Genomic DNA, 26,485 nt, shown 5'->3' with positions numbered 1-26,485 from the left:
GGGGGAAGAGGAATGGTGAGATATTGAACGAAGGATACACAATTTCACTTTCTGGGTATGAGGAATAATTTTAGGAAATCTATTGTAAGGACATGGTGATTATAATTAATAACAATGTATTGTTTGCTTTAAATTGCTGAGAGGAAATTTTAAATGTTCTCATCACCCCAAACTGATCAGTAGTGCAATACGTTATCAACCTTGACCTAGACATTCCACAATGCATACAGATATTCCAACCTCATGTTGTATACCTTATGCATACAGTTTTTATTCAATTAAAATTACTTATGTTTTTCAAAACGGATACACTAACCTTCCAAGTGGAAAGACACAAACGTCAAGACGACCAGAGACTGAGAACCAGCCACTATGATGTAAGTGCAATTCATGTTGTTGTCGTACTGCCTTGGGAAGTTGGGAGAAATGATGTAACCTGTAGGCCCAGTGAAATTACGTCCACATCCTATGTGGGAGCAAAAAGGCATTATGAGCACATTTGTTCTCAAATCTATTTGCTATTTTATCAGCAAAGGAAAGATGTCATTTCACAAATTCTCTAGAGACAGTGTCTTGGGAGATTCTAAATGGAAGAAATAATAACTAAGAGCATGAAAATTTTATTTAAAAATAAACACACATGCAAAAAGAGAACACTTTTTTTAGAAAATGTGCAGAATTTTAGGTGTTTAGTAGAATTTTTATCACATATACACTGTAAATTCCTTAATATTGAGGTTTTTTTTTTTTAAAAGGAGGTTGTTAAAGATTGAACGTAGTTCACATAGATAAAGAAAACTGTTGAAAGTGATTTGCAACTGAGGAGAGCTTTGTGCGTTTAATGTTTTTGGGAAATGCCTAATTAGAGAATTGTTATTTTTGTTACTATTGTAACCCAGCCATAAGAATAATGCTAATGTTTTTAAAAAACAGTAAAATTTACTAATCGCAATTCTCACGAACTTCTCGCATGAATCCTTGGGTCAGAAATACAGAAAAAAAGCATTTTTACTATTAAAATAGCATTTAGTTTTCATATAATCAATAACTAGTTAATTCATATCGCTCCTTAACAGATTAAGTACAAAAATACCTGTATTCTTTTAAATGGTTATTAAAAAGCACTCAATTGTGCACATAGGCACCATATCACCAACCATCTGAAGACCTGTCCTTAGGTCCAGAGTTGCCTTTCATGACATCCTTTCCACCATCTTCATTCTATCCATGTCAGAAATACTTGTTTACTATGAGTCTCTTTAATTCCTCTTCTGGATTTTTTTTTTTTCCTGAATAGGGGTTTGCAATTAATAGCTATTTGATTTAATCATTTCAGCCAATTGGCAGCCCCGTTACTTCTCAGACTTGAAGACTACTGCAGGTCCCATTAGTAGTCAGAGAAGCAGACCCACATACCCAGCGAGGAAGGGAGAACCCCCAAGAAAGTAGATCTCAAAGTTGACAGACACAAGAGGCCTCTGGATAAAGATCAAACATGGACGCCCCCTGCCTGTGGAAATTCTCAGTTCAGGCAGGTCTAGGGTGATGCCCAAGAATCTGTATGCTCTTCTAGCCCCACAAATGATTTTGAAGCAGGCAACCAAAGTACCCCCATGGATGTCTGATTACCAGTCAACTGAGCTTCTACCAAATACAGGCTCACTTTGGATTTTAGGCTTGATTTTAGAATTTGGCTAGTAGCACTCATGTCTTTTACACAGTTTCTCAATTGACCTACTGTTGAATTCAGTTGTAGTCTCACTGAATTTTAAAGGAAGGGTGTTCCTTCAGGATTAGGTGACTCACCCATGCTCCTCCCCGTGGACCCCCTCATTCAAGCCACCCCTGGCATAGTCTTCCCACCATTTCCCTAGGCTGCCTGTGCAGCCCCCCACTCTTTACATAACCTCTGGATTTGATTTTCAGTGCTACTTACGGCTTACGAAAGATGCAGAGAACCCAGGGGCTGGCTCCTCCTGAGATTGGAAGACGACCCTGAAGGTGTTTCTTGGTGTGATGATGGAACTGGGAGCCACATTCCCACAGCCAGTGGCCAACAGGGCATTGTTGGTCTCCGTAGTTCCTGTCCACACCTAGCAGGATCATAAACATGACTTAAGAGTCTGCAGTTTCCCCCATCAATGTCTTAATGTGCTTAGGCTCAAAAAATAATGACACTCAGGTATCTACAGAGAAACAATAGTAAATCAATTGTGCAAATCCGCAATATTTTCTTTTGAGAAATAGTTTTTTTAAGCTGTTTTTAAAATACTCCACTCCAGGGATCTGGGGTTATAGCTCAGTGGCAGAGCGCTTGCCTAGCATGTGTAAAGCACTGGGTTTGATCCTTAGCACCGCATATAAATAAATAAAATAAAGGTTTATCAACAACTAAAAAAAAAAAATACTCCACTCCATTCTGACTCCTCTAAGGAGATTGTTTATTTTTGTGTAGTTGGGCAGTGATTTTAAAAGGAAATCAATCACTATCTAGTTTTCTCTTAACTTTCAATCAACCTTATCTAACTGAGGTTGAGTTTCCCCAAAGATGTTTCACAATGTTTGGAGGCATTTCTGATGATAACATTTGGTGTGTGAGCGTAGTACCTAGTGGGGAGGAGCCAGGATATTGATAAAACATCCCTTAGGGCACAGGACAACTCCCCATAACTGCCCCCAACACACACAAATAAGAATTATCTGGCCCAAGAAGATAATTGGCTATGGATTAGACTCACTTCACTACTCAACATTGTCTTCATATCAAATTATACAAAATTATTCATTCCAAAATCTTATCTTTTGAGAATAGTCCTCAAAAAGAGCCATAAGATATTAAGTCATAAAAAAGATTTCAATTTGTAGATCAGTCCATGGGAAGAAATGTAAAATAGCACCCATTCATAGCACCAATTTAATATTTTTTGGTTCTTTAAAGCCATATCATTTCAAATGATTTTCAAATACTGGTATCCAGCTGTTAGTCATCTTACTTCCAGACAAATTACACTAGCTATTTATTAGATATAATAGGTGCCTGGAACCATAGCTAATGAGAACAAAAGTGCAGATATTCTGCTCAATGCCTAAGACCAAAAAAAAAAAAAAAAAAAAAAAAAAGTAAAAATACATTTTACCAAAACACCCCTAATTTATGGAATGACTCCTTTAAGTTTTTTCCCCCTCTTAATTAACTATCTAGGGCAACAGTATATAGTTTTTTATTCACATATTATAAAATTATGAGCATAACTTAGAGAAAGTTAGCTCTGTATGCATTATTATTTTCAAACAGTACTAACTAGACAAAAGAGCTAAATTTTTTCATAAGAGACTCGAAATTCTTTAAATGAACAATTTTGAGAATTTTCAAATGCTTACACTTTTCTGAAATCATTAATTATGAATCTGACATCTTTACCCTTTGGCCCAAGGATGTAATTTTAATAATGATGATGAAGATGGTAAAGAATTATTAAATATTCTCTGCTGGCTTGTCAGTCAAGGACTTGTTTCATTGACTGTATGACCTCGGATTCCTCAAAACTATCTTGAATCTACAGGATGTTACTAAATTGTCAATAGATCAAAAACTTTCTGACTTTTCTTACAGTTTTATGTAATCAGTCTTGCTGCAGGTTACATTTTATCAATGTAAATAAATGCTTATTTACATAATTATGGATTAACATAGATCTATAAAATATAATGCCTGGAAATACCTTTTACATCTTTCTCAATTCCCTCAATATTGACATCTTTCAAAACTATATTGTAATATCACAACCAGTTATTGACATGGATACAACCCACCAGTCATACTCAATTTCCTACCTGTACTTGTGTGTGTATATTAAGTTATATACAACCACTTTCAAGATATGGTAGTTTCAAGACCACGAGGAGAACTAGATTTGCCTTTCTATAACTACACACAATTGACTCTCATACCCCAGATCAGAAGTCTGTCTAACCTCTGGCTATCTGTCCTCCCAGTTCTTACATATTGCCATTTCAAAATACCGCCTAAATGTTTTCCTTGAAGACAATCATGTCACCTGTCACAGTGACATTTTTATTTCTTCTTTTCCAATCAGTCCTTCTTAAAATTTCTATTTCTTTCCTCCTTGAAGGATCTAGAACTCTAGTGTTATGTTGTATAAAATGGTGAAAATGAACATTTGACCTTTTTCCTGACAGATTCTCAGTCTTTTACCTCTGAGAATGATATTAACTGCAGGTTTTTTGTAAGAAGCTTTTAATCAAATTGAGGCTATTCCCATCTAGTCCTAGTTTTCTGGTAGTTTTATTACAAACCTGTGCTTAATTTGTCAATTTTTTTATTCTGTAGCAATATGATATAAGCCTTTAATTTTTCTTCTTTGGTGTGTGGATGTGGTCAAATGAATTGATCAATTTTCCAGTGTTTTGAACTAATCTATATATTAGGAATAAATCCTATTTTCTCATGTCTTAATTCTTTTCATACATTGAATTTAGTTTGCAAAATAAAAATTTTAAGAACATTTGGAAGTTCATAAGAAACATCAGTCTGTAATTAAATTGTATTTCCTCTTAATCTTTTTTTTTTTAACTATATCTACTTTTGGTTTCAGGGCAATTCTCAACTCATAAAATAAATTGAGAAATGTCTTTTCCTCTTCTATTTTTTTTTTTTTGAAGAAATTCTTCAGTTGGTAGAATTTTCTAGTGAAACCATTTCTGGATATATTTTTCTCAGGAGTTTTAAAATTACAGTTCAATTCCTTCAGTAGGCATTGAGCTATTTGAATTATCTTTTTCATACACATGAATTTTGGGAGTTTGTGCTTATCATGGGCTAAACAGCATTTCCTAAAATATGTGTCCATATCCTAATCACCAGAACCTATGATTGTTACTTCTTTGGAAATGTAGATGTGATTCAATTAAGGATCTTGAGATAAGGAGATCAGTCCGAATGATCCAAAAGGGCCTTAAATCCAACTACAAGGCTCTAATAAGAGATAAGATGAGAGACCCACAGAGAAGGGGAAGAGACAAGGAGACCACAGAAACAGAGATTGGAATGATGTGACCATGAGCCAAGGAACACCTGGAGTCACCAGAGGTGAAGAGGCAGGCATGAATTATCCCACAGAATCTTTGGAAGGAGCCAACACCTTTATTTTGAACTTCTGTTTTCCAGAATTGTGGGAGATTACGTTTCTGTTGTTTAAAACCACCAAACTTGTGAAAGTTTGTTATGCAGTGGTTTGAAAAGAATTGGTTTATGTACCCTAAGTTGTTTAATTTATGAATGTAAAATTGTTCATAGAATTCTCTAAACTCCTTTATAATGACTGAAACATTTTAGTGATATTTCATTCCTCTTTGATAGTAGTCATGTGTGAGTTTCACTGTTTATTTTTGTCAGACTTGCTCCAGGTTTATCAATTTCATTGATCTTTTTGAAGAAATAGCTTTTTATCCCCTTGATTTTTTTCAACTGCATTCCTATTTTCAAGTTCATTAATGTGTTTTCATCTTTATTTCCTTCCTTCAATTGGTTTTGGATTTATTTTACTTTTTCTTCTCTAGTTACTTGAAGTAAGATCTTAGGTGACTGATTTTAGACCTTGCTTATTTCCAGCATAAGCTTTGACTGCTATGAATTTGCCTTTCAGTACAGCTTTAGCCATAATGCACATATTTTGATAGTTCTTATTATTTTTATTTTGTTCTATGTATTTTAAATTTTTTCTTTCAGACTTTCTCTTTGACACATGTATTATTTAAGAGTGTTTGCTATCCATGTGTTCAGAGATTTCAGGAGCTCAGCTCCTTGCCAAGAATAAATTTTCAGGCCTGGCCTTAGGGAACTATAAAAGTTTTACTTGCCAGGTCTCACTGGTACCCTTCTCACACAAGACTTCTCACACAGCCAACACACTGCAGTCTCAGAAAGGAGTTGCAGTCTAGGATTCAGGCTTCTGTGATCAGCTACATTTTTACACATATCTTTATTCCTAGCCTGGGCACCTTCAATGAATGGAGTCTTTTTTTGAGGGCCCCCAGCTAAAGCCTTTCTAGTCACATTTGCAAAGCCCTCTTTCATCATGGGAAGGGTCAGACTTCAAAGCATTTTTCTCCACTCTGACTCAGTGTTCAGAACTTCTCCATCTCTATTTGGAGTCTCACTCGGTAATGAGACAAATCCCCACAGCTGTGCTTGACCACTGATGTGCTTATAGCACATCAGCACCTTATCAGGTGCTGTTCTGTGAAGAATAAGACTGGGGAAAATAGCACTTCTGCCCGTATGGTCTTTTGCAGTAAATTATTAAAGGCTTGATAGTTTCCATTCACTTTTGCTGGTTTTATTTGACTGTTCTGACACGTGGTATGTCAGTTCTTCCCGCTGAGTTCTGCTGCTCACAAGATATTAGTTTTGTTATTGCTCTTTAGTTTGATTGTAATATGACCAGATAAAATGTTTTATTTCAATTCTTTAATTTTTGAGGGTTTTTTTTTTGATGCTTCAGTATGTGGTAGACCAACAGTAAGTGCCAAGAGCAACTAATATGTATTCTGTTATTCTGTGGCTTAATCTATGTAGGTCAATTACATAGGATTGGTTGATTCTTCCGTATCTTTGCTAAGTATCTGTTCCATTGTTCTAGCAATTGCTAATAGGAAAGTGTTGAACTCCTTAACTATACTGAAGACCTGTGTACTTCTCATCACAGTTCTATCAGGTATTGCTTTATGTATTTTGTTGCTCTGTTGTTTGGTGCATACATATTTAGAACCATTATATCTTCCAGGTGGATTGATTATGTTATTATGGGGGATTCCTCTTTTTCTATAATAATTTTCTATACTCCAAAGTCTACTTTATCAGGTAATGATACAGCTACTGCTTTTTTGATAAATGTTTGCATAGTGCATCTTTTTCTATTTTTCACCTTTGACCTAACTATGTGGTAGAATTTGAGTTGTATTTATGATCACTTGGGCCATGTCTTGACTCCAGTAATCCCTGTATTTAGATTGGTGCTACTAAGCTATTTACAATTAAAATGCTGATATATGTTTGTACTATATGTGACGTTTTATTGTTTGCTTTCTGTTTACTACTGTTTCTTGACTTCCTAGGGATTTGAAGAACAGTGTTTCTGTGTATATCTCTTTATATAATTTTGGTAGTTCTTATTGTTCCTGGTATTTCAACATACACATGTGATTTTAACAATTGAATTTTAACAATTGGCCTCCACATTGGACCACTTTGAGTGAAGCGTGGTCATGTGAACTCCATTTAGGTCCCTTTACCTTATCAGTTTTTCATTGTATTCAGTATAGGTACACATTTCTTCTCTTCACATGTCCTTTTTTCCTTCCTGAACCTACAAGATTACTTCTTGTATCATTTCATTTTGTTGGAAGGCCTTCCATTAGACAGTCTTTAGTGGGAGGTCCCCTAGAAATAATTTCTTTCCATTTTCCTTTATATGACAAGTTTTTGTTTTTCCTTTATTCCTGAGGAATAGTTTTCCAGATATTAAATCAAAAGTGGCCATTCTTTCATTTTAGCACTTCATTATGTCTTGTCTTTCAACTGTATTCTCTTCTCTCTTAGTGGCACTCCAGTGATAGGAATGTTGGACCAGTTGATATTTATTGTTCATGAGTCTCTAAGGATTTGTTCATGTTTTTTTAAGTCTATTTTCTCTTTATTGTTCAGATGGGGTGAATTATGTTTTTTTTGTCTCCAAACTCATTGATTTTATTCTCTGTAAACTTCTCTTTGCTATTGAACCTACCAGTAAGTTGTTTCTATTGTTGAACTTTTCAATTCTATAATTGCCATTTAATCCTTAATTGTAACTATTGTTTCTTTACTGAAACTCTCTTTGTTGTTTCAAGAGAACTCGTCAGTTGTTGCTTAAGTATTTTTATGACATCCTTGCCATATAATTTCAACATCTGATTTACTTGTGTGCTGGTATCACTTGTCTTTTCTCACTCAAATTGTGATGTTGTTCTTCATTATTATTATGATGGGTTCTTTTTCATTGTATCCTGAACCCTTTCTTTATTATGTTAAAAGATTCTGGATCTTATTTATATCTGTTTACGTTTAGTATGCAATATTGCATATTCTATGGGCTATGGTTCCAATGGCTCTTCAATTTTCATAATCTTTGTAGTGTAATTTTGGTTTGCTTGGTTTATTGGGTGCTGCTGGGGCACCAAGGGCTACCTGAGTAGGTAGAGGGTATTTTATCTGTTTGGGTTTCCATGTGTTCCTCAACCGAAGCATAAGGGTCTAGTACAATTTCCTGATGTATGGCTCCCAGATGACCAAATGTCTTTGGGTGGGGTAACAGTCTTTCTGGCTTGTGGAGACAAAGGTTTCTTGGACAGTGGTCCATTCTGTCCATCTGCCCTTGTGTCTCTGCAGTGGGGAGTAGAGTATTGGGCTCATAGGCACAAGGGCCTACCCACATCTGGCTGCTCGCTTTTACCACATTCCTTTACTAGTTCTTTCCATACATATAGCCCTCTCTTGGTAGAGGCAGTAGTCTTAGACCACCCAGGAAAATAAGAATGCTTCCTCTAGCAATTATATTAACAAGGTCCCCAACTGATCTCATTTGCCACTGGTGTTGGACTTGCATCATGACACCAAAGAGACTTCTCTCTAGAAAAGGAATGAATCCATGTCATTTTCAGATTTCATTTTTACAACTGGAGAACTCACAAGGCTTTTCTTCAGTTTGTACCCAAGATATTGACTCATTTTATGAGAAGAGAGTTCACTTGTCTCATGAAAAAAGCAATTAGGAAAAGTATATATTAAATGTGATTTATTATGCATCTGCTTTCTATAAGTATTAGATTTTAATTTAAATGGGAAGTATGAATCAATGAGGTATAAAACACAATTCCAGAGATGATATGAAATGATAACATTGACAATTAAAGCTACTTCTAGAGTTGGGGATATAGCTCAGTTGGTAGAGTGCTTGCCTTGCATGCACAAGGTCCTGGGTTCAATTCCTAGCTCCACGCACACACAAAAAGGCTATATTTACTCATTAGGTAATTTTATATCCATGTACTATGTATGTTATTATATCATATTAGCTCTAATGCTTAAAACAGCCTGACTGAAGTAGAAATATTTCTCTTCATTTTATAGTTGAATAATTTGAAGCCCAAATGTTGAATTAGCTCATAAATAAAACAGACAGGTAATAAGTTTGAGAAAGAGGAATAAAGTCCAAGCCAATGTGACCTTAAGGCCATGGTTCTTTCTACTAAAAGGCGTGGTCTCCTAGAATAAAACATGTAAGAGGCAAAATAGCACAGATCAAACACACTTATGATTCAATCACCATGGTCATGTTAATGGGAAGCAAAAAGTCAGCGCTGTGTGAACAGTATTTATAACTGTAGAAAGAGAACATTGCTGACTGCCACCATTTTTATCTGGGCCTTTCAAGATCTTCTCAGCTTGTGGGCCCTTAAGGCCTAAGGTGAAGGCTGGTATTAGCCACTTCTTGGACTTTCTCTAATTTTTATAGCATGTTAATTTTGCCTGTGATGGTGTCTTACATTGTAAAGAGTATTTGTCTTTTAGGATGAAAGGAGAGAGAAGAAAGAAAGAAAGAAAGAAAGAAAGAAAGAAAGAAAGAAAGAAAGAAAGAAAGAAAGAAAGAAAGGAAGGAAGGAAGGAAGGAAGGAAGGAAGGAAGGAAGGGAGGGAGGGAGGGAAAGAAAGGAAGACAGAAAGAAAGAGGAGAGAGAGGGAGGGAGGGAAGGAAACAAGCTGGTTTTCTTTCTTTAGTTTCCACAGAAAGGAGGAACTATTAATAGTCATGAAAATTTACTAAGGTCAGACAAAAATTTCCTTAATTGAATTACTTTATCTAGTTATTAGCAAATAAAAAATCACGGTGACCTATATACTGTGCTACAAAATTTAACTCCTAGTAAGTTGACAATTCTCACATCTAAGAAATTCAAGCAGCAAATCAGTTCTTTTTCATGTTGAGAAGTGACTTCTTGTCATATGTAGCTAAACATTTATGTTCACAAAACCAGTTTGACTCCAATTAAATAAGCCAATGCACCGACCTTCACAAAGCTGTTCTGACACTGTCCGTCACTGCTGGGGATTTGGAAGTGGCTGTCAAAGCTGATCTCCCAGTGTTTGCTTTCGTGAGTAATGATGGTCCAGGAACATCTGCTGTTTTCAGGAAAATCCTGAGGCCAGTGAGGGGAACTGATTGTTCCATTATCAGAATGAAATGTTCCACCACAACCTGAACAATTTTAATGGAAAAAGTCATCAATCTGCAATGAAATAACAAATTTGGAAACTCAAGACCACTGGAAAAGAAACACTACTGAGATCTCAGTCTAAAGTGTACAGCTTGTCAATGCCACGTTCTGTATTTTATTACCACTAATACATGGGGAAGCAACTCTACACTCATTTGTAATTCTACTCTAAATACAGGACTAGAGAACGTAAACTTGAGTTGGGGAAAATTCTTCCATTAAGCAATCTGGCTTATTTATATTGAAACTGACTAATGGGTGTAAACAAATGATAGGGATTTGAAAAAATAAAAATTTAGAATTATTTTCATACTCTTAAAATGTGTACGTAAGAGATGACTAGATCAGGCATGGTGACACAGGCCTGTAATCCCAGTGGCTCAGGAGGACAAGGCAGGAGGATCTCAAGTTCAAAGTCAGTCTTAACAACTTAGTGAGGCCCTAAGCAACTTAGAGAGACACTCTCTCTAAATAAAAATATAAAAAGGGCTGGGGATGTGGCTTGGTGGTCAAGCACTCCTGGGTTCAACTCCTGGTACCCACAAAAAAAAAAAGAGAAAGAGAGAGAGAGAGAGAGAGAGAGAGAGAGAGAGAGAGAGAGAGAGAGAGAGAAAGAGAGAGAGAGAAATGACCAAAAAAAAAAAAAAAAAATGAAGTCAAAACAAAATAAAGTTTAATTAAACAACATTCCCTGAATCTTGCTTTTAAGCTCTTGGAACCTAGGGGTTCATCTATTCCTTATGACTTCAATAGCAGGCAATGGTTTAATAAGGGAAAGTTCAACTCATTCTGCAAAGATCTCCCTAGTAACTCTGACTCTACTAGAAAGAATGGTCCTGTGTGATATTTAGGATTTGCGGAAATACTAGGATTTCTGAAATCCTAAATATGTAAGTCCTGTTTTCTGAGAATTCTTACAAGCTTGAATTTTTGTAGGTAACAAAGTTACTCTTTTAAATAAAATCTGCTATATTTTGGATCAGTACCCACATGCTACAGCTTTTGTTTTAAATCACAAATCTCATTTTGTCATCTTCCTACTCAAAACCCTTCAGTAGTTCTCCATTGCGCACGGAAGGATATATAAACTGAGGCTCATCATGACGTAGACTACTTATTTTCCTACCCTGAGCTCCTTCAGTATTCTACCTCTGAGTGGCAAATATTTTAAACTGGTTGTGATTCCAACCTTTATTTCTAGTACTTGAGATTCCCCCTGTGCCATGCCCTTTTGCTAACAGGCATGCATCATGCAGTGTTAAACTTCTGGGCTCAATTGTTTTTACCCAAACCCTGGTTACAAATCATCAGCTATATGCCCTGAGCAAATGATCTGCTCCCTTGTCTTCAGTTTCTGCCTCTGCAAAAGAGGGAAGATATGTATCTATACTGGTGCATGGAATATTTAGAAGTGAACCCAACATAGAGGAGACAAAATACATGCATACAGTCAGTCCTCTGTACCAGCAGTTCTGCTTCCATGGATTCAAGTGACCATGGATCAGAAATAATTGAAAAAAAAAAAAAAAACCCTAGGATCTGTGTTGAATATGTGCAAACTACTTTCATTGTCCTTATTCCTTAACAATATATCATAACAAATATTCATATAGCATTTATATTGTATTAGGCATTATAAGTAATCTAGAGATGATTTAAAGTATACAGAAGGATACACACAGGTTAGACACATACTGCAACCTTTTATATGTAAGGGACTTGAGCATCCACAGATTTGGTATCTATGAGGGTCCTGGAACCAATCCCTCTCAGTCATACCAAGGAATTACTGTATTTCAAATTAATTTAGACAGCACTGCAAAAAGATGACAAGTACAGTTTCTTTTACCTAAAGTCTGTGTGGTCCATGTAGCATAAAATCCACCTTTTTGTACTGAATGATCTGAGTTAAACATTACCACGAGCTGGTTGGAACCCGACTGTATTGTCTCTGGGTTTGACTCTCCACAGTATTGTCCTATGATGGGTGATCCAGGGGAGCCACCATTCATGACAGTGACAGAGTCCCAGGCACAAGCTACATGGGTTTCAACATCAAAGCTACTGAATGTAAGCTGTGGAAAAAGAGAGAAATGATAAGACCCTCTGCCTGTGAGTGACCTTGTCTACCTCAAGGGAGATAAGGTCCTTACAAATCTTTTTATTTTGTTTTAATTCACATGATTTTGTATTCCTGCTTCTTCTTTAATTTTCTCCCCTCCTTCGTTATTGAAGGTTCTCTTGAAAACTTAAATGGGATATTTCTCCAGGAAGTGGATATGATCTGGAACCCCAGCAATCTGCTGGGTAGGATGACATCTCAATGAATACACCTCTTTCCTGCATGTAGAATCATCTTCTATGTACAGCTCATCCTAAATATGAAAAATGATAGCATTCTTCATTAAATGTAGACCTGTAGATACTGTAACAAGAGAATTTCTGGAGAGAAATAATGATCTGATTGCAGAATCAATGCCTACTCTGATCACCTGTATATTAAAAGAAGCCAATTTCCATGATATGGACGTGACATATTTTACACAGTAATAAGAACTCACAGTGATGGTGTGTCCTTGAGGGGCTTCCAACAACCAAGAACAGTGGGTGAAGCTGTCATAAGAGTCTGGGTAGTTGGGGCTTGTAATCACTCCACTCTCACCTGTCTGTATTCCACCACAATCTGAAATTAGATTTGCAACCCTCTATGTAAGATAGAAGGGGGGAATCCTGTAAAGCCAAAGTAGTGCTTACAGTCATCATACTTTATGATAAAAATACAACAAATGAATAAATAAATGACATTGGACAAAAACAAAGTTAGATGAAAGAAGAGAAGCAGATTCCCAAATAGTGTTAGCGAAACAATCACATAGTGAGGACAGCCTCAGGTTTAGTACAAAGGAGAAGGAAGATAACTGATGGTAACTGAATTAGAGACAAAGTATGTAACATCACCTCTCCAGGAAAAACTAGACCAGAGAAAATATAGGTAAGCTTGAAGAAATGACCAGTCCCATAATTAAATACCTTGTCGTTTGATAATAAGCACATAGTCAGGTATCAAATTACACATTAGCAAATCATAGCGAAGCAGAGTATGACCTGATGTTCAACAAAAATAATACTGCTTCTTGAAGCCCAACTTTTCTCTTTTAATCTGATACAGAAAAATCAACTGGCAAGATGATTAAGTGAGTCCATCACAATCAATGTCACCCTTTCCCTGCAAGCAGCCATTTGGATATAACACAAAGAAACAGTAGACAAAACTACAACCAAAACATAACCAAATTCAATGGAAAGGAAAAGAGGTCTTCAAAATCTATCAACAATAAGTGTACTCAAATTTAGGACGGCAATCAGGCAGTGTGGCTGTCTGAGAGATTAAAGATTGAAGATGTGAGCCAGAAGTTGGATAAAGGATTTTGGTGACTTCTACCAAGAGCTGGCATTGAAATATTTATATAAAGTTGGGAATCTACAGGACTATCATGTTAGTGAAAAGGGACTGGAAAAGCTTCAAAACCAAGGGAAACAGTAAGAAGTGGTGCTGTTCATTTGGGGCTGAAGTTTTTGGGTATAATTGCTGAATGTCATAGACACAAAAGCAATATGAAATACTAGCCAATAATAGGCAGTGATATGAATAAAACATACATTATAATCAAGTAGAGTTTATCACAGCAATGTAAGAACAGTTTACCAAGAAAAAATATTTCAATGAAATTTGTCACATTAATATGTGAAAGGAAGAGAAAACAGGATCATTCCAATAGATGCAGAAAATCAGTTGATAAAATCTTATACACATTTTTTATTCTTTAAAAAATACTTTTTGTACACTCAGAATTGAAGGAACACAGGGAAAAAAAACAAGAAGACTCAAAGAGAAAATATTAAAACCTATAAGAGTATAGCAAGATCTCTAGAATACAGATAAATATATAAAACTTTTAAAATTCTTAGGTGTCAGAAACAGCCAATTAACAAACATAATTTGGAAAATGTTGTTAATATTAGAAACAAAGCTAATAGTTACCTAGAAATAAATCTAGCAAAATATATGAAATATCCTTATGGAAAAAATTGTTTTAATAAAGATAGTTCATATATTTTATTTTAATAAAATTTTAATGATCATTTTATTGTCAGATATTGAGATCTTAATCATCAGTCTTACCTGTAAAGGAATATTCTATGAGGAATCCGGGATATTCTACCCGATTGTTGGTAACAAAGTGTATCCACACCTGAGGATGAGGTATTACCAAAGGCAGGGTAGGTTTGGGGCCACAGAATCTCCCTATTAGGGAACCATCAGCATCACCTGAACAAAATGATACACAAAGTGCCATTATTTGTATAACTTTTGAGAAACTTATTTAATGAAGTCAGTAGAAATGAATCTGAAAGACATTTTTATACTGACATTTCAAGATATTTTGATGTTGTAGTAGACATTGCACAAAGTTCCTCTCCATCTTGTCAATTACAAAGAGTTCCTCCAACAGAGTAAAGCAAAAGCAACAACAAAAAAGTGCTGCTTTTGTATAGACATATTTCTACCTTAGGTGCCAATTTGTTCCAATTTGCAGTTTCATAATAATTTTGGCATATCTAAACAGCAATACAATGAATTTCTTAGATCATAAGAAATTTGATACAATGATAAAAATACATGAAGGTGATAACTGCCTAAAATTTAAAAGATTTCTTTACTGTATTCAACTGACTAAAATGAAAAGAATATTTAGTGCTCAGGTGAAAACCCGTCTGATTTGAGCTGACCACGTTTTATGAACATTTCTTTTCAGAGAAATCTGATTCAGATTTACGAAATATCTAGAGAGCTCAAGTTCATTTCTCTTTATTCTGTCAAATGAACATCACTGACTTTACACATCAATGAAGTTAGTATGTTAGTTGTGTCTAAATCTGAGGGAATAAAGAGAAGATTGAGCTTAGCTGATGGCAACTTAATACACAGCTGTTCTGCTTGCTTCTAGAGGCCAGTGGTTTAGAGCTAGATAGAAGAAATGAGAAGAGGTGAGGTTTGTCAGAATGTCAGGGAGAATTTTTTTTTTTTTTTTTTTTTTTTTTTTGGTACCAGGAATTGAACCCAGGGGTGCTCAACCACTGAGCCACATCCCTAGCTCTTTTTATATTTTTATTTAAAGACAGGGTCTTGCTAATTTGCTGAGGCTGGCTTTGAACTTGTGATCCTCCTGCCTCTGCCTCCCATGCTGCTGGGATTACAGGCTTGCACCACCACGCCTGGCTTATGGAGAACATTCTCAGACTACCACTTCCATTTTCTTCATAAGACTTTTCTAGATTCATCAACTTTGTAGAGCTCAGCTGATTTTCTTCTTGAAGTTCTTGGTCTGTCATCATAGACTTCACCATATTCCCCTTGAAAATTCTTTCTTTCATGTTCTCAAAGGCAGCTACCAGTGACTTTTGTAGTTGCAACACATCTGCATCAATAAACTAACTTCTCATTTTGACTTTCGTTTATTTAAATTTTGGGTTAAAGTTGAACTTAGCAAACCATTGACAGTATAGTTGTCTACAATATTATTTCCCTCTTCTATCTACTTAGTACTTACACGAGTGTCAGTGTGACAGTAAGAGCAACTTAATGGATAACCTCTGCCTTGATGCTAAGACATGACTAATTTTCCATGAAGACAGTCTTTAAAATTCTTAACAGAATTATGATTTACCAAATATACCTTGATTCTTTTCTATCATGAAAACCAAGACAAACTTACTGCTTTGGGGATAATTCTCCAAATAGATCCCTATGCTTCTCGATCAGGAGCACTGCAAACTTCTTTTAGCCTCTAAAGCCTAAGCAGAATTTGGCAGATTCCTTTTGAATCCTTTAAGTTCAGTAAACTGCCAACACATTCTGACTGAGCTCAGTTCCAGTCTCCTAGGGAAGGAGTCTTGAGTAGTACATGATAGTTGAAGGGGACACTCAAACTCATTAACACTCTAACTCCTCCAGAATCCATGTGGGGTGAGTGTCACAGACTAGGAAACCAATCAACTATGGTGTAGGGTCTTGCTATAAACATAGATCCATCTTATTTCATAAGGCACATTTTTCTCATTTGGGCACACACAGAATTATGACTTTTATTTCAACAAAGTTCTTTTGGATCCTATGTAACTATACGATAGTCATTTGACTTGCTTCCTGATAGGTGTTCTCCAGACATAAGAAGAAAATCACAGATAAATGAGAGGATAATCTTAGATTAAACTCACCCACTCGAAACTCAAGGACATCAAATTGACAGTCTTGATGACTTTCAAGGGCAAAATCCACAAAATTAATGTAAATGGATGAATTTCCCTGATTCGGATTGCTGAGAGTCCATTCACAATTCAGGTTTCCTGAGTAATTACTGACTCCATTGTAGCCAGGAGAAGTAAAGTTTCCTTCAGGGTTGTTGGTAAGAGACCCACCACATACTAAGAAGCAAAAGGCAGCAGAGAAAGAAGCAGTAAGATTCCGCCCTTACCAGATGCCAACATTCCAGGAAGAGTAACCAAAAGAACAAAAGCAACATTGCTGTGTTGATTTGTTTTCCCACACGCAGTCAGGATTGTGCATAAAGGACACACGAACTATGGAAGAAATTTCTGTGGGCTTATAAAGGAACAACCTGCAAAACTAAAGTTTCTTTATTTCCCTGCAACTGGAAAGCAGATTACTTGGGTTTGGCTGTGAGATTATACCTCCAAATTTGGGCTTATCATTCATTAATATTTAATTTAGAGGAATATCAAATATATTGGTGGTAGGTCCCAATGGCTTCTGATTATCAATACACACACACACATACACACATATATATTCACTTCCACTTCTCCTAAACTTAAAAACCCTTAGATAACAGCATCAATCCATTGTAGTAGGATATTTATAACCGAAGTTCACATCTTAATTAATTTTGATACATTCTATGTCAAATATGAACCCCTCCATTCATTTTTGCTGTAAATATGTATGTGGATAAATAACCAAGAAACAATAAAATATATTCTGTTCCAATAAAATTAATTACTTTCTGGGACTAAGTTACCTTCTAAGAGGTGGATGGTCTCTTTAGCACAAAACAATTGACCAGGGATTGTGGATATGGATCTAATTCTAATAGTGATGTGAATCATATGGAATTGTGCTAGAAGCTCATCTAATGGCATTTTAAAAAAGTTTTGTAATTCATAATAGCAGTTTTCTTTCTGAAATCAGAAAACTATTTTTTCTGCTGGGAGTGAATTTTTTATCTGTTTATGAGTGTTAGTCTTCTGGTGAAGATCTCAGGTATAACCAGCAAAGAGACTACAGAAAGCTCCCCTGCTCCTGGCAGTCGGTGGGGTATCTGAAGTTCTTACTAAGGGAAGGTGCACCTGTAGCGTCCTCGTTACCTGCATCTCCGCTGGATATGTAGGAAGCAAAGAAGCCTCCATACGGTCGGGATCCATCCGTGAAAAACACAACTCTCATTGTGTTCCCTGAAGATTTTATCTCATTGCTTATATTCACACTACTGCACAGCTGCTCTAGCTGGGGTGAGTTACTCCTGAGGCCATTAAATACCTATTGGAAAAATAATTAAACCTTTAGCAATACAGTCCTTGTCACTGAATATTTCTAGGAGGTGACATTGTAGCCCAGGCCACTTCCATCTAAGGCAACCCTGTGCTAAAAGAATTGCTTAACAAAACAGACTCTATTCCAGTACCACATGCCCCTGTGTTATCCCAGTACATTTTGTGGCTTTAGGGTCATTTTACTAAAGCAAAAGTATTGTAGTAGTGCCCCCTACTATGCAGTGACCAATGAATGACTGCTGCACACTTTTTAAGAGGAATGTGTGTGGTACATGTGAAATAGATGTGCTACTTGCTTACATGATAGATCACAGAGTTCACTGATGGGCAATTTTTCTTTAAAAATGCATCAGGGCCTTTGATATTTGGAAAGAAAGCTTAAATGTTAGTCTCTAGTGACTCATAACATATAATAACCCAAATATTTTAAAACACCTTGAAAGGTAATTTTAAAATCAATCTCAGTGTAAATATTATGGCTACTTCTTAATTACTTATGGATTCAAGCTGTCAATTTTCCCACTCACATGATTGTTTAAAAATGAATTAGAGTAATATTGACTTCAAAATTTTAAACACTATATCTATTTATTTGCAAAGTTAGAATAAGTAGGAAAATATTACTCCCCTGCTATACAAAACCAAGTGAATTTTTTAGCATGCCTGGTTTTCAGAGTTCAAAATATAGCCGGAAGAAATAAAAATAATTCATCGATTGAGTGATTGCTATCCCTGTTTTTAAAAAGGATTTGAATGGCTCACAATTAAAAGAATGACTCATGTCACTCTGACACTGAAGCTATACAAGAGAAGAAAGTGCTCTATTACAGAAGATGGATAATTTTTTACTTACTATAATTGATGATTAAATTTAGCTCTTTGGGGGGACTCTGATTTAAAAGGTCTTCCGGCTTATAAGACCAGATAAAGAATTTTCTACCATCTATTGAGCAGACATAATGACAGACTTTGCTAATCATTCAATCAGCACAACATCCTCTCAGGCATGTACTAGCACCCCATGATCTAGATTGAGGCACTAGAATACAGAGAGATTTGCAAATTTTCTGAAGTTCAAAGAACTAGGAATATTTGAACTAGGATACAAACTCTGATTTCACATGCCAAAGTAAAGCACAAAGAAACAGAAGATGACAAATATTTCAATAATACTGGAAACAGGAATGCGCAACACATTGCTGGAATCAAAAGGGATTATAACCAACTACAAGGCTAATGGGACATGTTGGAAATAGCCTTTATCCCTGCCTGTGTCTTCCCTGGTGTGGAATCACAATGACTCAAAATTGTGCAGTCATCCATTTATCACATGGATTTCTGCCTTTAGAAGCAACCAGAGTGTTATCCCATTCTTGCCCTCTAATCCCTTGTTTACTCAGAAACTACGACCCCTAGAAGATAATGGGGTAGAAGTAGGCAAATGAGATTCAGGACAAGCTATAAAATTCGCTGTGAGCATGAACAATATCAGACATGGGGCTCATTGTGGTACCCACTCGGTGGTATGGCCTTCATCTTCCCCATCTGCACAGAGTCAGAGAGGCGACTGGGTTGGGAGGTATTTTATGCTCAGTCCAACTGGATAAGGTGTAGGAAAGCTGCGGGCACTCAAAGCTGCCCCACCCCATCTGCAGATCTTAGAAAGGGTTTCTTTTTCTTTCCTTCTTCTTCCCCTTTCCTTTCCATTTTTCTTTCTCTCTTTCTTGGCAAGGATGTTTCATATGAATGAACAGCTCAGGATCGGACACTTAGTAAGTGATCGTCAGACCACTAGAAGTAAGTGGGAGGCAGGAATTTAAAAATTAATCCCCAAAGAAGCAACATAAAACTTCGAAATTATGATTAATATAGCCATGTGTAAGTATATTGAATATAGGAAATATTTGAACATGTACATTCCAAAAATGAGGATAAAATAAGGAAGATTTCAAACATACATGTTCTCAAAAAATGTGTCACTTCCTTAGGGAACTACAAGAGTATTTACCTCACCTGAAACAGTAAATGAACCAAGAAAAGCAATGCATCATATCATAAAGACAGGAACCCCACCCAGAAGAGGAATAAAGGGACTCATAGATTTAATAATGGAGAGACATCCCCAAATAACTGCTGGCATCAGGCTTACAGCTGATGGACAAAGAAAATAAATGGAACTGATAGGTGTGTTTTATCCGTGAGGTGGAGTGCACACCCAGGGCGGGGGTGAAGGGTGTGGAAGAATTAGTGATCAATGCATAAAAACCCCAGAAAATGTAAAAAGGATATAACTATCATTATTACTTGGAAAATCAAAAGCAAATGGGACTGTATTACACTACGTGGCTTAGTTGTGAATGGTGCTCACATGATCACAGCAATGTGTCACAAACACTGAATGACAATTTAAACAAAAGGAGTGACATGTGTATTTGGGGAGAAAGTTAGCAGAGTATGTAAATCGTGTACCCCTCATGAGCACTGGTGGTGGGGGAGAACTGAATCCTCATCCTCCATAACTGGATGTTCAAGATCAAAAAACTACAGAGCAGCAGAGTAGAAATGTTACTTATAAATAATGTTACAAATGCCAGAAGTAGCCAAGAGGGTGAGGAAGCAGATCCTTTGGCATCAATGATTACATGACAAGTAAAACCTGGCTCAGAATTTGTGGTAGTTGTTGAAAATTGTTTTTTATTCTTTGAGTTCGAAAACTATGACTGTTCATTTTATCTTTCCTGTTGGACACAAATATTCTGGTTGTAGGATTCTTAATAATCATTATATTCAATTTGATTTAAACTATGAAAATAACTTCAGAGAAAAAGCAAATGTTAGCATATACATTGAAATTTTAGTAATACAAGTTTAAAATTCCAAAATGTTATCATTTTTATTTTTGGAACTTACCAAATGTTGCTCAGTAAGTACCCACTATATTTATAATCAGAAAAATAGATTAAAATTAGAATTCAAGTGAATTTATATGATGATTACAACTACATAAAATTATGCATGGCCTCGAAGAGATAAGAAAATGCCTAAACGTATGGTGTGGTGGAAGTGGTTAATCTTTTTTCCACTTCATTTTTGTCTTTACCCTTATTCAATGAAAAACAGGAAAAAATGTCTTTTAAAAGTAGCAACCTTAGTCCAACGTTCCCTAGCTCTCAAATGGAAAAGAACCATACTGGTTCCATATTATCAATATCTGAGAAAAGACACTTCAAGTCCTTTAGGTATTTGAAGTTGGGATCAAAGTTGAATGTGATCATTTTAGGGCAATCCAAAGTGATAATGGGATGTCACAAGATGTTTTACATTTTTGAAAATTCACTATCCAACAGGAGATGATTAAACTGATAACCCCAAAAAATTGTTAGGCTTAAAAGGCTAACAATGCTATTTGTACTTGTCTGTCATTCAATAATTTTTACTTCTATGCTGCACAGGTGCTGGGGATTTGGTGGTGAATGAAACTAAGACTTTCCCCTCATGGAGTTTACATCCTACTGGTGGGAACAGACAATAAAAAGATGAACAAGTAAGTATGAAATATGCCAGCTGATGTGAAAACAAATGCAGGGAAGTGAGAGGTCTGGGTAGGGTCTACTTAGGGGAATCTTTGTGGATCAAGATCATTTGAATGGAGACCTGAACAAAGTGAGGATGTGAACCCAGCAGCCATCCAGAGGAACCACCCAGAGACGGCAGTAAAGGTGAAGGTCTGATGGGAGAGCATCTCATGTTCAAAGAATGGGAACAAGGCCAAGGTGTTTGGATCCTCGTGAACAGAAATAAGAGAAGTTTGAGATGAAAGAGATGGGTAGAACAGGGACCATCAGGCTGGGTGGGCCTTGATAAGGATTTGGGATTTTCCTCTGAGTGAGATGAGAGGCCATTAGAGGATTTTGAATGGGAACAACATGATTTGATCAGGTTTGAAACCCTCATTCTGGCTGCTGTATTGAGACTGTAGGAAGACAAGGTCCTGGAGAAAGAGCAGCTGGACTTTGGTGAAATAATCCAGGTGAATGGTGGCAGTGGTGGTAGTGGATATGAAGAGGAGGTTTTGGATTCTGGGTATTTTTTTAAAGATATAGCCAATGGGACTTACTTCTAGATGCAACATAGGGTATGAAAGAAAGGGCTCCAAAATAGGCATTAAGAACTGAGGACTAGAGATGTAACTCAGTGGCAGAGGACTTGCCCAGCATGTGTGAAGCCCTGGATTCAAGAACCAGCACCTCCCCACTCTAGATACACACAGTCCTTCAGCATGCACCCTTGCGCTGCAAAAAGTCAGGAAGGAAGGAAGAAATCTGTTTTTGATCTGAGCAAATGGAATTTGAAATTGTTTACTAAGATAACAAAGACTGCAGAAGGGACACCTCTAATCATTTGAGGGCAAGCAGCCCTGGTCTTGGACTAAGAGTCCCTCATAACTCTGGCAGAGGACAGTAATTACACAGAACCACACAGCTGCTTAAGACCTCAGGTGGTGGCTTGTGCTGGGACTCTGGTCCCATCCAGTTACATGCTACCTAAGGCCCAGTTTTTCTCTGCTTACAGTCTTTTGCCGTACGTGACAGGCATTTGCTCTAAAAATTTATCCTATGACCCTGATACATCTAGTGACAACCCTTACAATTATTTTGGCTGTTTATGGTGATTTTGTTCTATCTGAAATACTTAGAATTTTTTCTGAGATATAGTTGCGTAGATGGCAATATTCTGACCTAGTGTTTGGACTATGATTTATGGGGCAATAAAGTCCCTAAACAATGGGATATAATATCCCTGATGGCACAGAGCACTTACAGTCACATGCTCAGCGTTGCAGAATGGGTGAGTTCCCAGCCGCAGGTTGTTAAAAGTTAGGCTGATCTGCCTTCCTTCTTGCACAGTGATCCTCCATTCACAGATTCGGCCATGAGGATTTGGGTTTGGGTAGTTGGGAGAAGAGAATGTACCAGTTGGGCCCTGTAGATCCCCACCACACACTGAAGCAGGGGAAAGAACAGGACAACTTTCAATCAAATCAAAATGACTCCTTTCATAATTTTGCTCTCAAAATTAATTTTTAGTTATCCCTCTAGACAAAATTATTGTCATTACTAATTTATCGCTGTATGTTTGTGAACACTTTTAGAGAACATTTGTATTCACTTCTGATATCTATTAACATTTAATCGGCTTTTCACAAATGATAGTTAACTAGTAGTATTTTAATTGTCACCAAGGTCCAAGATACATAAAAAACCAATTCAAACAGGCTAAAGTAATTATTCAGTTTTGTTAGACAAGATTTTTATTTCACCTGGGTTAGTGAGTGTATTTGGGAATGCCAATTCTGAATAACTCTAGGACTGATGGACTAGTTTTCTTAGAATGTGCACCACAGTATAATTCTAGTACCCATTACACCTCTCATGATCCTCATTACTTCTCTTTGTAGCCCTTATAACTGCGGCAATTTTTCATTTATTGGTGTGACTGGTAATTAACATAGGACTCCCTACTAACCATAAGGTCCAAGAAGATGGGGTCGTGGTTTTTTTTTTTTTTCAAACTATTTTAACACCGATGCCTAGCAAATGTCTATCCAATGTAAGTAGTCAATACTTTTTTTAAAAAATGGGTCAATGAACTCACCTCCCATGCTGGATTCAAACCGTAGTCTGAATCCTGAGGCAGTAAGAGAGCCGTCTGTGACAAACCTGACTGAAGCAACATTGCTAGAAGTGTCTATGTCCTTAGGAATGGCATTTCCACAGTACCTGCCCAAAGTATTTCCTGTGATAGACAAAGAATTAGATAATATATATTTCCAGGTGATTAGTTTCATTTAACCTCTGTTTGAGATATTCTGCAAGCATAAAGAAAATAATAAAAGATAAACCCCTATCTGTGAAGAAACAGTAACCTTTGTCCAGAAGAGCAAACAAATCATGAATTAAAGTCCACCTATTCAAATACATGAACATGTGCAAAAAGAAAAATTGCAACTAATTATGGGAAAGGTCTCAGCACAGTGAGGAAGCCTTGCTTATTTGATTAGAAAAATGAATCAACAGTGACAAGTGGGCACCTTTTATTACCAGGAGGCATGCACACGTTTTCATTACCTTTTCCTTATGCTCCAGGAAGCCCCTGAAGTAACCGCATGTGACACTGAGGGGTCTCAGCAGGAAGAGGACACCCTCCCAGTACAGTGCTCTGTCAGTGTGGTCTCCTGAATGAGCTGCAGACACACCTGGGGCTTGGAGCGTCCCTTGTGAAAGGACAGAATAGAGTGGGGGAATTGCTAGTGCTTCCCAGAGCTGACAGATCTGCACTCCTCTTTGGCCTTTCTCAGAAGAAGAGAAACTTCAGAGGCTGAATAAGCAAGCGTGAAAATAAACAACCCACAAGAGAGTAGATATATTTCACTGACCAGAAGTATGATTTTCCCAGATCTCCACAAAGTCTTTTTCACAGCCAGAGGAATTCTGAAGGTTAAAATCTTCAAAATGGATGGTGAGATAGTGTCCTGAGAGGCCCTGGAGGTGCCACTGACAGAATACATTATTTGGATAGGGAAGTGTTGGGTATCCAATGCTTTCAATGATGCCGCTTTGCCCTGTTACTGTTCCTCCACACTGGGCTACCAAAAAAAAAAAAAAAAAGGCAATATTCTATTAGATTTTTTTTCTCTAATTAAACCAGTATATTGAAAACTCCAGAAATGTCCAGTGAATATAAATTAAAGTTTTAAAATTGTGAAAATTGTAAATCTCTCATTATTCAAAATCTACTGTTGATGTAAAGAGACTACTTCAAGTGCAATCAATAAGGGAAAATGGAAGATGACAATTGAATGGTGTATTCTATAATGTCACATTAATTCTATTGGGACACTATGCGAGAGCTATTAGTTTCAAGTAAATTTCATTTCATGACCCAGCTGATAGATTGATAGATGATTCTAGAGACTCTCCAGACTTAGCTGGAAGGGGTACTGTGATTGATTGGTAATGCCTGCCATTTCTAGTTTATTTTTATTTTACCAAATCAACATTGTACTGTAGTAACTGGTATCTCAGGGTCTTGAAAATTACTATTCATTTATTTATTTTCTTTCTTTTTAAAATGTAAGTTTTTTTTATTTACTTTTTTTAAAATACTATTTTTAGTTTCAATGGACCTTTATTTTATTTATTTACATGCAATGATGAGAATTGAATCCAGTGCCTCACACATGCTAGGCAAGTGCTCTACCTTGCTACAACTCCAGCCCCTATTCAATTATTTTTTATCAGGTAGATGAGATCGCTAGATTGAATTATACGCAACTTAACTCAGGATAATAAATGACCTATGGTGTAAGTTAAATATTGTTACAACCAAGCTTTCCAAGTTCTTGCTATATGAAATATTTACTTGGATAGAGTACAGACCTCTCAGACACTAAATTTTATGCCATTGTGATCATATTGAAGTGAATCTTTAGTATGTGTACTTACTATGCATTTTTTAAATAAGGAGATAAAAATACTGAAAAATATATTTGCTTTTTATTCAGTGACTGATTCGGCACTCAAGATTGGGGGAAAAAAACGAAATTTTCTATTAATGAAGAGATGTTCAGTCACTGTTCTAAATATAATGGTTTGATTATTAAATGATTTTATTATTTAAACTTATGCTGTGTGTGAATATATAGATTATATCATGATAAAAAGAAGGAAAATGATTTAACTGAACATATTTTTCACAAATTAGGAAAATATAAAATAGACTAGTTTACTAAAAATAATGTTTTAAAATTGAAATGAAGGGAGAAATTAAAATTGATAGATGACTTAGGTTTTAAACAGTATATTCTTATTCTATCATTAGAATAATTAATAAATTAGGCAGATAGACATATTTTAGAAGACATTTTAAAAGATGTAACATTCATTTTATCACTTTCCTATTTAAAGTAAAAATAAAATGTTACCTATAGAATACTTGGCCTTGAATCCCATGTGAGTGGAGCTATTATCAGATCGAAATCTCAAATACATAACCTCTCTTGAGGACAACTGGCTGCTGGGCAGAGATATCCCACAAAATTTGGAAAGTACTGGAGCATTTGAATCAACTCCATCCCGCAACTCAAGGTAACTGGAAGTACAGCTAAAGGGGGGAAGATCTGTTAAATTTATTTATAAGGCCAATAACTTTGACTTATTTAAATAAAGAAGACTTCACTAACTTTCTCCAAGAAGATTATTAAGCATCATTTCTATAGCGTAAGATACCATATTAGAGTTCATTTAAGTTTCATGTCATTTTAAAATGCTGTATATTTTTATGATGATAATACAATCATTAATAACTCAGAAAGACAGGTTTTACATGTACTCTGCACTAGAGAATATTTATTTGCCTTCCATTGTCTGTTTTAGTTTTATGAATATAAAAGTCATTTTCAAACTAACCCCTATGGATTTCAGGATAACTGGAGTTATGTTTCACGTGATAATTTGATACCA

The 26,485-nt window shown here is 36.2% G+C and overlaps 1 protein-coding gene across 1 annotated transcript in view; it reads right to left on the bottom strand.

Annotated features, from left to right (window-relative positions):
* Positions 1-26,485, bottom strand: part of Cubn (cubilin) — a 281,227-nt gene that overhangs the window by 62,329 nt on the left and 192,413 nt on the right. The window contains exons 45-56 of the mRNA XM_047520823.1: positions 25,948-26,126; positions 24,400-24,609; positions 23,619-23,759; positions 22,785-22,966; positions 17,778-17,949; positions 16,611-16,817; positions 14,515-14,661; positions 12,893-13,014; positions 12,181-12,406; positions 10,125-10,312; positions 1,937-2,093; positions 317-466 (exon numbers count right to left, since the gene is read on the bottom strand). Coding sequence (XP_047376779.1) covers positions 317-466; positions 1,937-2,093; positions 10,125-10,312; positions 12,181-12,406; positions 12,893-13,014; positions 14,515-14,661; positions 16,611-16,817; positions 17,778-17,949; positions 22,785-22,966; positions 23,619-23,759; positions 24,400-24,609; positions 25,948-26,126 — 2,081 coding nt within the window. The remainder of the gene's footprint in view (positions 1-316; positions 467-1,936; positions 2,094-10,124; positions 10,313-12,180; positions 12,407-12,892; positions 13,015-14,514; positions 14,662-16,610; positions 16,818-17,777; positions 17,950-22,784; positions 22,967-23,618; positions 23,760-24,399; positions 24,610-25,947; positions 26,127-26,485) is intronic.

The sequence above is a fragment of the Sciurus carolinensis genome, chromosome 12 (assembly GCF_902686445.1).
Source record: "Sciurus carolinensis chromosome 12, mSciCar1.2, whole genome shotgun sequence".
In the NCBI taxonomy this organism is placed as follows: Eukaryota; Metazoa; Chordata; class Mammalia; order Rodentia; family Sciuridae; genus Sciurus; species Sciurus carolinensis.
Note: the sequence above shows the minus strand (reverse complement) of the source record. Positions and strands in the feature narration are given on the sequence as shown.